At 39.1% G+C, this 13,083-nt stretch overlaps 1 protein-coding gene across 1 annotated transcript in view; it reads left to right on the plus strand.

Annotated features, from left to right (window-relative positions):
• The window catches only part of WDR48 (WD repeat domain 48), a 49,024-nt gene that overhangs the window by 11,926 nt on the left and 24,015 nt on the right, over nucleotides 1–13,083 (plus strand). Inside the window, exons 2-7 of the mRNA XM_041733776.1 lie at nucleotides 3,167–3,307; nucleotides 5,484–5,562; nucleotides 6,825–6,907; nucleotides 7,023–7,152; nucleotides 9,061–9,149; nucleotides 9,535–9,636. Coding sequence (XP_041589710.1) covers nucleotides 3,167–3,307; nucleotides 5,484–5,562; nucleotides 6,825–6,907; nucleotides 7,023–7,152; nucleotides 9,061–9,149; nucleotides 9,535–9,636 — 624 coding nt within the window. The remainder of the gene's footprint in view (nucleotides 1–3,166; nucleotides 3,308–5,483; nucleotides 5,563–6,824; nucleotides 6,908–7,022; nucleotides 7,153–9,060; nucleotides 9,150–9,534; nucleotides 9,637–13,083) is intronic.

The following is a 13,083-nucleotide window of genomic DNA, read 5'->3' on the forward strand; positions in this document are numbered from 1 at the left end:
GTGTCTTTTCCATGCCAGACACTATAATGAGGTACAGTGGTAGAAGGAACAAGGCAGACAAGTTCCTTACTCTCTTGAAGCTTTTATTCTAAGGGAAAAGATAAAGCAAAAAAAGAGAAATACAGAGTGTGGTAAGAACCATGGAAGAAATAAATAGGGTAAGTAATGGTGGAAGGAGATCGGAGGATGCCTTTCAGAAGAGGTGACTTCTCTGCTAAGACCTAAAGGGGCAAGATGAGCCAGACAAGGTAAAAGCCAGGGGGAGGTATTCCTGTGGGGATCATAGAGGTGGGGGATGTTCTTGGCACAAGGAACAGTAAATTCAGAAGCCCTGAATAGGTAGGAAAAAGCTTGATGTATTTGAGGAACAGAACTGAGTTTGGGGTGATCCTCATGAAAGAAGCTGGGGGCGGGGCGGTTAGTTTGAGGTGAGTGTAAAGATGCAGGGTAGATCCAAAGCACGTGAGGAATTTGGGCTTTAATGAAGTGAAAAACATTTAGAAGGCTTCAGAGAATTGCCACGAAAATATTTTTTAAATGTCTCTTTTGAGTCATGACCATCTTTCCTGCCCTTGGGTTCTGATAGATATCCTTATATCTTTATGTTGAATTCTCTCTCTCTCTCTCTCTTTTTTTAATTTAAGCTGGTTTCAATATAAATATCTCCCATAGTTACCCATACCCAAAAGACTAGGCCAAAAACAACAGTCTTGTCTTTGTGCACGGAACCCTGGGCCTTTTCATGTTTTTATATATGTGTTTGTTAGCCATTTTCTTTTCTTCATAAAAAATTTCCTCTTTGTGATCTTTATTCCTCTGTTAGGCTTTGACTTTTTCTTACTGTTTTGTAAGGACTCTGCATGTTCTCAAGAGTAAATTTTTATCTTTCATATTTATTTCACTATTTTCCCAGTTAGATGTTTACCTTTTAACCTTGTTCATCTTATTTTTTGACATTCAGATTTTTTTCCCTGAATAACAGCTTTATTGAGATAAAATTTACATGAGTTCACCCATTTAAAGTATATGATTCAGTGCTTTTTAGTAAACACAGTGTTGTACATTGACCACAATTTCGGAACCTTTTGTTACTCTGGGAGGAAGCATCACACCCATTGGTATTCACCCCCATTTTCCTCTCTTCCTAGCCCCTGGCAACTGATTTACTTTCTCTCTCTGTAGATTTACCTTTTCTGGACTCTTCATGTTAATAGATTCATAAAATAGGTGGCCTTTTTTAACTGGTCTCTTTAACTTACCATCATGTTCTTAAGGTTCTGTCAATGTTGAAGCCTGTGCCAGTACTTCACTGCCTTTCATAGCTGAATAATATTCCATTGCACAGATATACTGTATCTTATTTATCTCTTCATCAGTTGGTGGACATTTGAGTTGTTTTCACTTTTTGGCTGTTGTGAATAATGCCGCTGTGAGCAGTAGTGTACATTTGGAAGATTTTGGGTTGTGTTTGCCCAGAGCAGCATTGGTCTTTTTCTTTGAAAAGATTACCCTGTTTCTTGTCACATTAGTGGAAACCTCTCTATGTAGAGGTTATACATATTTGCTTGTCTTTTTTAAAAAGTATTTTTATGATTGAATTGTTAAATTCCAATCTTTATTTCATATGCAAATTCATTTTGGTTTAAGATTTGGAGAAAGGATATAATTTTTCCCAGTAGAATCACTAGATGCTCCTAGATAATTTATTAAAGAGGTTATCGTGGGATCCCTGGGTGGCGCAGCGGTTTGGCGCCTGCCTTTGGCCCAGGGCGCGATCCTGGAGACCCGGGATCAAATCCCATGTCGGGCTCCCGGTGCATGGAACCTGCTTCTCCCTCTGCCTATGTCTCTCTGCCTCTCCCTCTCTCTGTGTGACTATCATAAATAAATAAAAATTTTTTAAAAATTAAAAAAAAAAGAAAATTAAAAAAAAAGAGGTTATCGTGCCCCCATTGATTTGAAACACTACATTTGTATCAAAATTAAAACTTTGTAATAGGAAAATATGTTCCCAAATCTTGTTTTATTCTATTGATCCTTTTTCTATGTTCCTGTTGTGGTATTCCATTGTAATTCTAGTAGCTTCACCTTTTAAGATCTTTAAAGAAAATCCTTTCATTTTTAAAAATGATTAGGTATTCCCCCAGAGATACTGTACTCTGTATTTTTCAACTTCTAGAAAGAAATCTGATAAGATTCTACCAAAGTTGGGTTAAATTCACAAATTTAAGGAAACAATTATTAATTTTGAATCTTCCTCTGCTACAGTATGGCATGTCTCCTTTATTCAGGTGGTTCTTTTATGTACCTTGTTTATGTATCTTCTTGTAAAATGTGCTTCTAGGTATTTATTCTTGTTCCTATTGTGAGTCCCAAACCCTCCCACCCCCATCAGTTTTTTAACTAGATATTTAATTGGATTAGAAACGTTTTGCTTTTGGCTGCCTTTTTCTTATTTGTAATTGCTTTTGGTTAATTCTCTAGGGTTTTCACATGGAGCACACAGGGAGGGGAGCACTCTGAAGGAAATATTGAGCATATGGAGCACAAAACTTCATTTTGTTTGACAGGTCAGATGAGGCCTTTTTGAGGAAGCATCATCTAAATACACGTAGAGATTTGCCACAAGTGGGAGGAAGAGCTTCTGCACAGAGGGGCCAGCACCTATGATGATCTGGAGGCACAGTATGCAAAAATCTTTAGCAAGTGTGCAAAGATCAGTGGCAAAAGTGAGGAAGGCACTTGAGGCCAGTCAAGGAGTTCAGATCAAATCATGAATCTGAGAGAGTAAACAGCTGAAAAGGCTTTTGAGCAGAGGTGAGACACATTCCAATTTACATTTTTAAAAGATTCCCCAGCTGCTTTGTGGAAAATAGGTTCAAGACAGATAAGAGTAGGGAGGAGTCTGGTTAGGAAGCAGTTGCAATAAGTTAGCTTTATACCTGCTTATCCTGGCCTAGGCTATCCCATTAATGTCATTCTTCTCCATTTTTCAGCATTTCAGTCTCTACGGAATAAACTAACATTTTTGTTTGTTTTTGTTGAAAAACTTGAAAAACAAGTTTTATATTGGAAAACATGGGATTTTGAATTTCAGATGGGCTATTAGGTAAGCTATTGCATGTCTTACAACTTCATAAAAAGCAAATCTGGACCTATTTATCAGGTTTCCTATGTTATTCGAGATGAAGTGGAGAAGTACAATCGAAATGGAGTCAATGCCCTGCAACTGGATCCAGCACTGAACAGACTTTTCACGGCCGGTCGAGACTCAATCATAAGAATATGGAGTGTCAATCAGCACAAGGTAAGGCAGGGATTGAGTTTTACATTTTAAATCTATACTCAGTAAATTTTAGTCTAATATGGCACCTTTCACAGTTTCAGGTTTAATCTCTGAGCAGTGAATTATTTTACACTGTAACCAGAATCCTGTAAGCCTCTGAGAAAAACACCCCTGGGAGGGTATTCAAAACCACTTTAGCTAAACTCCATAAACTGGGTGTTTGATAAGCACTCTCTGCTACAAAGGAACAAAGAGATTTGTCTGGTAGGAGGATTACTTTCAGCAATTTATTTTTCTGTCTTAAGTATGTTCCCCAAAAGGTTCTTGGCAACCCTTTTTAGTGCTTTAAAAAAAAAAAAGATTGAATATGCTTTTTTACATTTGTAATTAATCTGGAACATTTGATTTCTTTATTTAAAAGTGATTAGGGTGCCCAAAAAATCCATAGGGCCTTATTAGATAATATAAGGTTGATACAAAAAATATAAAGACAACATGCTCACTTCTTCAGGAGATTCAAAGTCTGTTTTTTTAAACAGAGAAAGGACTTAAATCTGTATAAAAATAAATCCTCAGTCAAATGGAAAGGAAGCCTTTTTGTATTTTGTTCGGATGCCTGTATCTTGAATGACATAGGAAGGAAGATTCAGGAAAGGAGAAAGCATTTATTGCGCTCCTAGCTATATACCAGACACTCTTAGCACTTTCCTATCCAATGTGGTTTTAATTCTCACAACAACTCTTCAAGGCAGTTGTTATGATTCACTTTCATAGATGGGAAGACAGACTCAGAGAAACCCATGGTTAAATAGCTGGCAAGTGACAGAGAATTATATCCCAGTCTCACTTCAGAACGCTGGTGTTTGACCTTGTAGTTTTAAAAGTCTGTGTCTCTCTAGCAAGCTCTGCAAGTCTGACGTCCTGTCTGAAAAAGAGCCACTACTCTACACAGTTGCTGGATAATGTTTCTTCAAATGGGCTTTGGTTCCAGGGGACTTTAAATTTTTTAACCAATGGAAATAGTGATGGCCCAGTATCAAAAACATGGGAACTAAGAATACTATGGCTTTGAAATACTTTTTGGATCTCACATTTGAATCGCATTATCACCTTTCTGGGAATTGACAGTATTTCAAATAAATTAAGGAAATTGCTCACAAGAACTTAAGCCTGAAAGAATCTAGAAAGCTACCTATCCTGCCCTTAGACATCTTTTTTCAATCTTCATTTCATGACAAGACTGAGTAGCATCATTTCTCACGTAACTTATAGAGAGCTGTTCTCTTCACCCTTGAAGAGTCTTGAACTTGCCTGTGTTAGGTGTAGGATGTAACTAAATGCTCTTCTTTAAAAGGCCTCTCCTGGTAATTAAGCCAAGAGAGGAATGGAAGAATCTCAAGTTACTGAATTGATACGGTGGCATGGGTTGTGCCTCTTTAACCTTGAGCTTCCAGTTCTTCCCTGAAGGACTATCGATATTATGAGGAAAGCATTTAATTCAAAAGGTAAAAGACCTTAGGAAGTTAAGAGCAAAAATGTTCATCTCCCTCTGCAGTCAGGCTCAGCTCCTCACTACTGTCATCAGCAAAGTCTTCATTTCTGGGTCTGCTGTCTGCTGTGAGCCTTCACCATCACCCTGATCCAAATCCCTCCAGCCTGCTCACATCCTGTCCTTCCTAAGAAATTCCTGCCTGCAGCACACTGTGTCATATGCAGTACCTTGCCCATATCTTGTTGCCTTCACTAACTTAAGAAATAAAAATTAAGCATTTGTCCTAGAAACCTAGGCTTTCATCAGTAATAAAACTCCTGAAACAAAACGTCTGTTCACGTCTGTTATATGGAAGCAACAAATGTTTGATGAAATTCTACTCTGGGGGCGCCTGGGTGGGTCAGTTGGTCAAGCGTCAGACTTTTGATTTGGGCTCAGGTCCTAATCTCAGGGTTGTGAGCTCAGGCCCCACGTTAAGCTCTGTTCTGTGTGTGGAGCCTCTGTTCTGTGTGTGGAGCCTGTTTAAGACTCTCTCCCTCTGCCCCTCCCCACCCACTCATTGTGCACGTGATCATGTGTACACTTTCTCTCTCTCTCTCAGATAGGTTGTCACATTAATTGAAGAATGTAAACATATCTATAATTTGTAATATATTCCATCCTGTAATGTAAACTAATAACATTCTTACAATTTTTCAATTTTAGCAAGATCCATATATAGCATCTATGGAACACCATACTGATTGGGTAAACGACATTGTACTTTGTTGTAATGGGAAAACATGTAAGTACCTCTTTGTATTATTGAGCATCTGGAAGTTTTTCATTCAATTTGATAAGCTTTTCATTTTTTATGTACTTTTTTTATTGAGTCTGACATACATACAGAAAAGCACACACACCTTGAGAACACGGATCAGTAAACTTTTATAAAGTAAACACTCGTATCTAGATACAGATTACCAGAAGCCCTCTTGGACTATCCTTTCAGTCACTCCCTCAAGCACCAAGATAACTCTTTGCTAAACACTATAGATTAGTTTTGCCTGCATTCAAACTATATTTAAATAGATTCATAACAATATGTATTCTTTTAGCCTTATTAATGTCAGATAAGTTGCTCCTTCAACTGGAGCATTAAAAAGAGTTTGTCCTGCCTACTTAAAAAAATATTTGAGGCCACCACCTGGGTGGCTCAGTTGGTTAGGCATCTGCCTTCATCTCGGGTCATGATCTCAGGGTCCTGGAATGGAGCCTGCATTGGGCTCCTTGCTCAGCAGAGAGTCTGTTTTCCCCTCTGCCTTTCCCCCTACTTGTCCTCTCTCTCAAATAAATAAAAATAAAAGCTTAAAAATAAATAAATGAAAAAATGTTTGAGGCAAAATACAATAGGTTCTAGGAAGAGCATTTAAATATATATATGTGTGTGTGTATGTCTGTGTGTGAACATTAATAGATACTTGAATTGGGGCGCAGCCTGGGTGGCTCAGCGGTTTAGCGCCCCCTTCAGCCCAGGGCCTGATCCTGGAGACCCGGGATGGAGTCCCACATCGGGCTCCCTGCATGAAGCCTGCTTCTCCCTCTGCCTGTGTCTCTGCCTCTCTCTTTCTCTCTCTCTCTCTCTCATTAATAATAAATAAATAAAAATAAAATCTAAAAAATATATATACTTGAATAAACGTTAAGAATTTTATAAATAGGGATCCCTGGGTGGCGCAGCGGTTTGGCGCCTGCCTTTGGCCCAGGGCGCGATCCTGGAGACCCGGGATCGAATCCCACATCGGGCTCCCGGTGCGTGGAGCCTGCTTCTCCCTCCGCCTGTGTCTCTGCCTCTCTCTCTCTCTCTCTCTCTGTGACTATCATAAATAAATAAAAAAATTAAAAAAAAAAAGAATTTTATAAATAAACAAAAAAAGGAATTTTATAAATATTCCAACATATGTGTGTCTATGAACATTAGTTTGAAAGTATGTTGCATTGTTCTAAGTCTTTAAGATGGTAAAAAGTCTTACTACTCGGGGTTTGTTTATTCTTTACCTCTTCTAGTAATATCTGCTTCTTCTGACACAACAGTGAAAGTGTGGAATGCACATAAGGGATTTTGCATGTCAACACTAAGGACACATAAGGTAAAACAACAAACGTAATTTTCCGTGTCTCTAGTGTAATACCGAGATCTCGCTACTTTATGTTGCTCATTTTCTTACTGATCTAGTAGATCATTGTATGTATGTTCTGTTACAGGATTATGTCAAGGCCTTAGCATATGCCAAGGATAAAGAACTGGTAGCTTCGGCTGGATTGGACAGACAAATATTCCTTTGGGATGTGAATACTTTAACAGCATTGACTGCCTCAAATAACACTGTCACAAGTAAGGTGTTCGAAAAAAATTTTTTTAAAGTGATTCAAGTTGACATAAATAAAGAATGGCTTATGAAACATCTTTGATAGGTTTATATCAAGACAGTGATTCATATTTTGAGAGTGCTTCTACCTACAGCGTTCTAGCCCCCAAGAGTGTGGTTGAACAAGGAGCTAGTTCCTCACAGCAGTCTAAAAATGGTAGCTTCTCCAGGTGTAACCTGGTTATTTTTGTACATGTGCATGTCTTAGCTCCTGGCTAAAGTGTAAGTTCCTACAGGGCAGAGGAATCTGTCTCTTATCACCACTTTGTACCTCCCACAGCATGGCCTGGCCCCTGGCCCAAAGCTATAATCTCAGCAGACACTGTTGATAAAGGTGCTGATTAATTGACAAAGTAGGCAGTCTCTGACTTAAAAGTGTTACTGTGTCTTATGAGCCCTTGAGTTGACGGCCAGGATGGAACATACCCAAAGGAAAGAAAGAAAAGGCCTCCAATACCAGTTTTATGGGACCCTTTCAGAGCCACTCTAAACAATCCATCCAATTTCAAAAGAGTTCAGAGAGGTTGGGTTCCTCGAGAGGCAATCCAGAGACATTCACAGCAGGGTAAGACCACAGGTGTCTCATCAACTAAGATATCTTAGATTACCAGGTCAGACCCAAACAAGTCTAGATTTGAAACTCAGCCTCACAGTTGGCTTAACCTACTAGGGTCCTCTAGGCCTCAGTGGCAGAAGGGAATCTTAGGAGCACATTTTTGGCTAAACCTGGCCTAGGAAGTCTGTGTTCAAGATCTGAACTATCTAGATCCCTACATATAGGTCCAATTTGTCATGACTGTGGAATTCTCACAATGACAAAGCTGGAACAGTCAATATAACCTAGGATATGCCAGGAAGGGCGCATTAGGACACTGGTGTTTATAATTTCTTGAATATTGTTCTTCCTTTTTCCTCAGGAAGTATGCAAAGCTCTGAACACTACTCTCTCCTTGTTCTTGATATTTCACTGTGTATTATTATAGTGATTCAGCAGCTAGTCCCTGCTGGGGGCTGTCATGACACATCACTTAGTTCTCTGTAGATGTAGTATCTGCCTCAAAGAGACACTAACAAGAGGGAACAAAGCAAAAGAAGTCAGAATTGTCCCAAGGCTTAGGGTTACAGATTCTACAACAGATCTATCTTGCTTAGAATTGTTTAGAGAGATTATCACCACAGGTTGATAGCTAACTTTTATTGAGTACTTCCTACAGTTGTTTTCTAAATATATGTATTAACTCCTTTACTCATAACTTCTCAGTATTTTTGTTTCTATTCTTTATTGAAAATTAGGATCATACTGTATAGACAATTTCATATGCAACTTTTTTCACCACAGTGAAACTAAGCTCTGAATCAAAGAGCATGAACATGATTCTTACTACCTATTGCCTAATGTCCTTCCAAGAATTGTACCAAATAAGTTGTAATTATCCCACAATGTATGAGAGTACCATTGTACTGTTTTTTGAGAATTATTACCTCATTGAAAATCTGATTGGTAGGTGAAAATAATTTTGTTTTGTTTTGATTTGTGTTTTCTTGAAAATGATGAATTTGGATATATTTTTTGTATTTATTGGCATACTGTATCTTTAAAAGTACATTATTTATGTGGATAGTTTTTAAAGGATAGTGCAATTCAATTTAGCAAATATTTATTGAGCACTTGTGTATGCTCAAATCTAGATAAGATGTAAATTTTGGTAACAGTGTTGTTGAGAATGACCTCCATCATAGCTAGATTTCTTTTCCTTAGAGCACTCACAAAGATAAGATTTTCTAAACCAAATAATTAAACTTACAATTTTTGCTGACTCTCTGCCAAACAGCTGATGATTTTGTTAACATTTAGCTTCGTTTATCCTTAATAGCTTCTTCTTTAAGTGGGAACAAAGATTCCATTTATAGCCTGGCAATGAATCAACTGGGAACAATCATTGTATCAGGGTCTACTGAGAAGGTAAGGGGGAGCCTAACGGGTATATTTTAACACTGAAACACAAAGATACCAAAATAATTTGATCTGAGTAATTACTAAATATACAAACTGGTTTTGCCTGGAGGGTGCTAAGGGAAAAGTTTTATTTGAAGAAAGAAGAATATAACTATATAATTTCTGTCATGTGTGGTGATGAGGGCGGGGTAGCTGGGTGGGGGAGGCCTCTTTGTGTTTTGACATTTAAAAGGCTTCCTCCTACTTAAAAAGATTGGGGGCCTCAGACAGTGTCATTCGCAGAACAATATTTCCTTCTCAGACTGTAATGGTTGTCATTTGACTTCTCAATCATTTATTGAAATTTGTTCGTGTATATACTGTTTGTGTAATATTTTGTTAAAATGCACAGGTTTTAAGGGTATGGGATCCAAGAACATGTGCAAAACTAATGAAGCTGAAAGGACACACAGACAATGTCAAAGCACTGCTGTTGAACAGAGATGGTACACAGGTACGCACTTGCAGTGTGGACGTTTACCTAATGATCTTGTCCAAAATTCGATCCACCAGAAACTTCCCCACTTTGTTGCCTAGGTTGATTTAAACCCAAAGCCACATATATTATAGATTGTGGTCTACTCTTAAATCCTTAAAATACTCCATTGTATATAATAGTTATCCACCTTTTAAAATTACTCTGTTTGCATCACTTTTATTTTTTTCTTTTCTTTTTTTCCATTTGTTTTTAATGAAGTTCGATTTGCCAACATATAGTATAACACCCAGGGCTCATCCCATCAAGTGCCCTCCTCAGTGCCCATCATCAGTTACCCCAATCCCCCACCTACCTCCCCTTGCGCAACCCTTTGAGCATCACTTTTATTTATTTATTTATTTATTTATTTTTAAAGATTATTTATTTATTTATTCATTAGAATACACAGAGAGGAGCGAGAGAGAGGCAGAGACACAGGCAGAGGGAGAAGCAGGCTCGATGCAGGGAGCCCGACGCGGGACTCGATCCCGGGTCCCAGGATCACGCCCTGGGCCGAAGGCGGCACTAAACCGCTGAGCCATCCGGGCTGCCCCTGAGCATCACTTTTAAATAAAGGTCAAACAGAAAATGCCCTCAGAATAATTCTAATGCCAACGCATATATGCAGTTTTGATGTGTATAGAATAAAAATAATTTAACATTTTACTTTGTGTAAAGCAGAAGGATGTTTTGGTATTGAAGTCTTTCTACTAGTGAATGTATTAAGGGGAAATTTCCTGATGATGAGTCTGTCTGACTTTGGTGCAAATCCTGTCATTTGACTATGTAGATACAGCCTGTAAGTTGAGTCATCTAACAAAATATTTAAGAGTCAGCATTTCAAAGAAAAATATTTCAGTAATGTTAAAACATGTACTGGTACTCTGGTACTTTGTTGGTATATAATTCAATTTGTTCTGTAGCAGTAGGAAAATGATCTTGTGTCAATATAGATAATAGAAACAAAAACCGAGGACCATTTTCCCCTATGGCCTACCTCTATATCCATGCTTCCTCCAGCCATGTTTTGTTATGGGCAAGGGAGAAGCCCAGAGCTAACTGGAACTGACTGTGAGCAGGTTGGGAAAGAGAATAGGGAAGTGATGTGATGAGAGGTGCCATCACTACCGTGGAAATTACATCATAGAAACTGTCTCACACGGGAATTAAAGAAACCTTTGTCTCCAGAGGTGAGAGGAAGGTTTGGAAAACCAGCCAAAACTAGGAAATCATCTTCAGAACCAGGCAAAGAGAGGCTTGAAGATGCCAATAGAGGTCTTTGGAAATGCGGAAGGATCTTGATGTTAATGTACTGTGTGGCCTTGAGAAGAGGACTTCTTGTTACTAGTCAGTCCTTAGTTTGCTCATCTGCAAAGTAGGGACCATAATATTTAGTTTGTATAGTTGGTAAGAAGATTAGAAGTAGTAAGTATATTCTTGTCTGAGGCCGTGGCATTTTATATGCTCTTGAGATCCTTTCCAGCACCATTTTCATGGGAGTCTAAGAAGTCCAGTTCAGTCACCTCCTCACTGTTTGGCGGTGTGGCTGCTGGGCTACACTTGAAATGGCCGCCCCTGCCTGTTCCATGGGCTTTGTTCAGGATTTGACTGTGTCATATGGTTTTCATGGGACTGCTCTAAAATAGAGAACTGTGGACAAGATGATTTTCAGAAGGAGGCTATGGGCGTGGCAAACTTTCTAAAACTCCTCTTGTTTCTAGACTCCTTGCCTTGTTTCCTATATATATATATATATAGTCATGATGTGCTTTTACAAAACTAAGATAATCTAAATAGCATGTATGGTTACAGATGTACTTCATATGAAGTCAGCTCCACTTACTGTAAGCAGACCCCTTGAAAGGCTATTCTTGGGCTGTAGAGCACATAATTAGGCAGGTAGCATCCTCCTCTGGTTCCTCCTCCATCCATTATCCTTATTGGCAGCTTAAATTTAACCACCAATACACAGCATACTTGCATTAGGGAATTGAACAACAAAACAGCAATAATAACTACTTGGTTTGGGTCAAAGGAGGAAAAAAGAAACCTTTACATACTGATTCTCAAAATCTTGTAGTATATGAGAGAAATAATTAATAGTTGCTGGACCAGAGTATGTACTGTATCCCTCAGAGTTGCCCTGCAAGCTTCTAATAATGTAGGATTTCTGATGACATTGGAAGTCAGGGACTTGTGATAAGATATGTATAATAGACCAGTGAATCCCATGGACATCTCCTTCCTTTGTTGTATTGTTATTTAGCAAATCTTACTGTTTGAGATCTGTTGCCACTGCAGTTGTTTTGATTGGTGCCAACATTTCCGGGACAAGCCATATGACATTTCGTCCTTTGTACTTGCTCAGGCAATTGCTTGAGGAACTGGGATAATCTGTTGTTTTGGTTGAGCCAGTGACATCCTTGTGTGTCCCTCACAGGGTTTTCCTGTAACTGAAGTCCTGCTGAACCTAGCTTAAAGTCTAGGGGTCTAGGGCACCTGGGTGGCTCGGCCAGTTAAGCGTCTGCCTTCAGCTCAGGTCATGATCTCAGGGTCCTAGGATCGAGCCCTTCATCAAGCTCTCTGCTCAGCAGGAAGCCTACTTCTCTCTCTCCCTCTTCCTGCCGTTTCCCCTGCTTAGGCGTGTGCACACACTCTCTCTCTGTCAAATAAATAAAATCTTTATTAAAAAAAAATAGTCTAGGGGTCTTTAAGCATCAGGTTACTCCTTGCCCCAACTTACCTTGCCCTCTTGGCTCCTGTGTATTGGCAGTCACAATTGTGTATAAGTGACCATCCCAGAAACATTTATGTTGGTCATAGCAGCCAAGCCTCAATACACTGTCCCCTCTCATTTCTTTTATTTTTTTTAAGATGTTATTTTATTATTTATTCATGAGAGACACAGAGAGAGAGAGAGAGAGAGAGGCAGAGACACAGGCAAAGGGAGAAGCAGGCTCCATGCAGGGAGCCCGACATGGGACTCGATCCCAGGTTTCCAGGATCAGGCCCTGGGCTGAAGGTAGCGCTAAACCCTGAGCCACCCGGGCTGCCCTCCCCTCTCATTTCTATTGGCAAAAGCACAACAACCTGATCAGGACTGTAGACTCTGTGCCCCTGAGTTGTGTAGCAGAACCATTCAGGGCCTTCTGTCTTAGTTCTAAGAATTACCTCCTAATGATAGCGTCTTCACATTTATCCAGTGGAAGGGTGGAGGTAGTGGGAAATGTTTGATGATTACTCTAGGTCCTACAGGGTAGTAGGCACTAGATTTCCTATTAAATAGGTACATTCTTCAACTGTACTACCAAATGCTGCAAAGAAGTTTACCAGCATTGTACTTTAAAAGTAATTATTGTCTACTTCAGGGCCTGCTTTTTAGCAGATTTAGAATACAATTATGATCAGAGATTATTTTGTTCA

The sequence above is a fragment of the Vulpes lagopus genome, chromosome 19, assembly GCF_018345385.1.
Source record: "Vulpes lagopus strain Blue_001 chromosome 19, ASM1834538v1, whole genome shotgun sequence".
NCBI classification, from domain to species: domain Eukaryota; kingdom Metazoa; phylum Chordata; class Mammalia; order Carnivora; family Canidae; genus Vulpes; species Vulpes lagopus.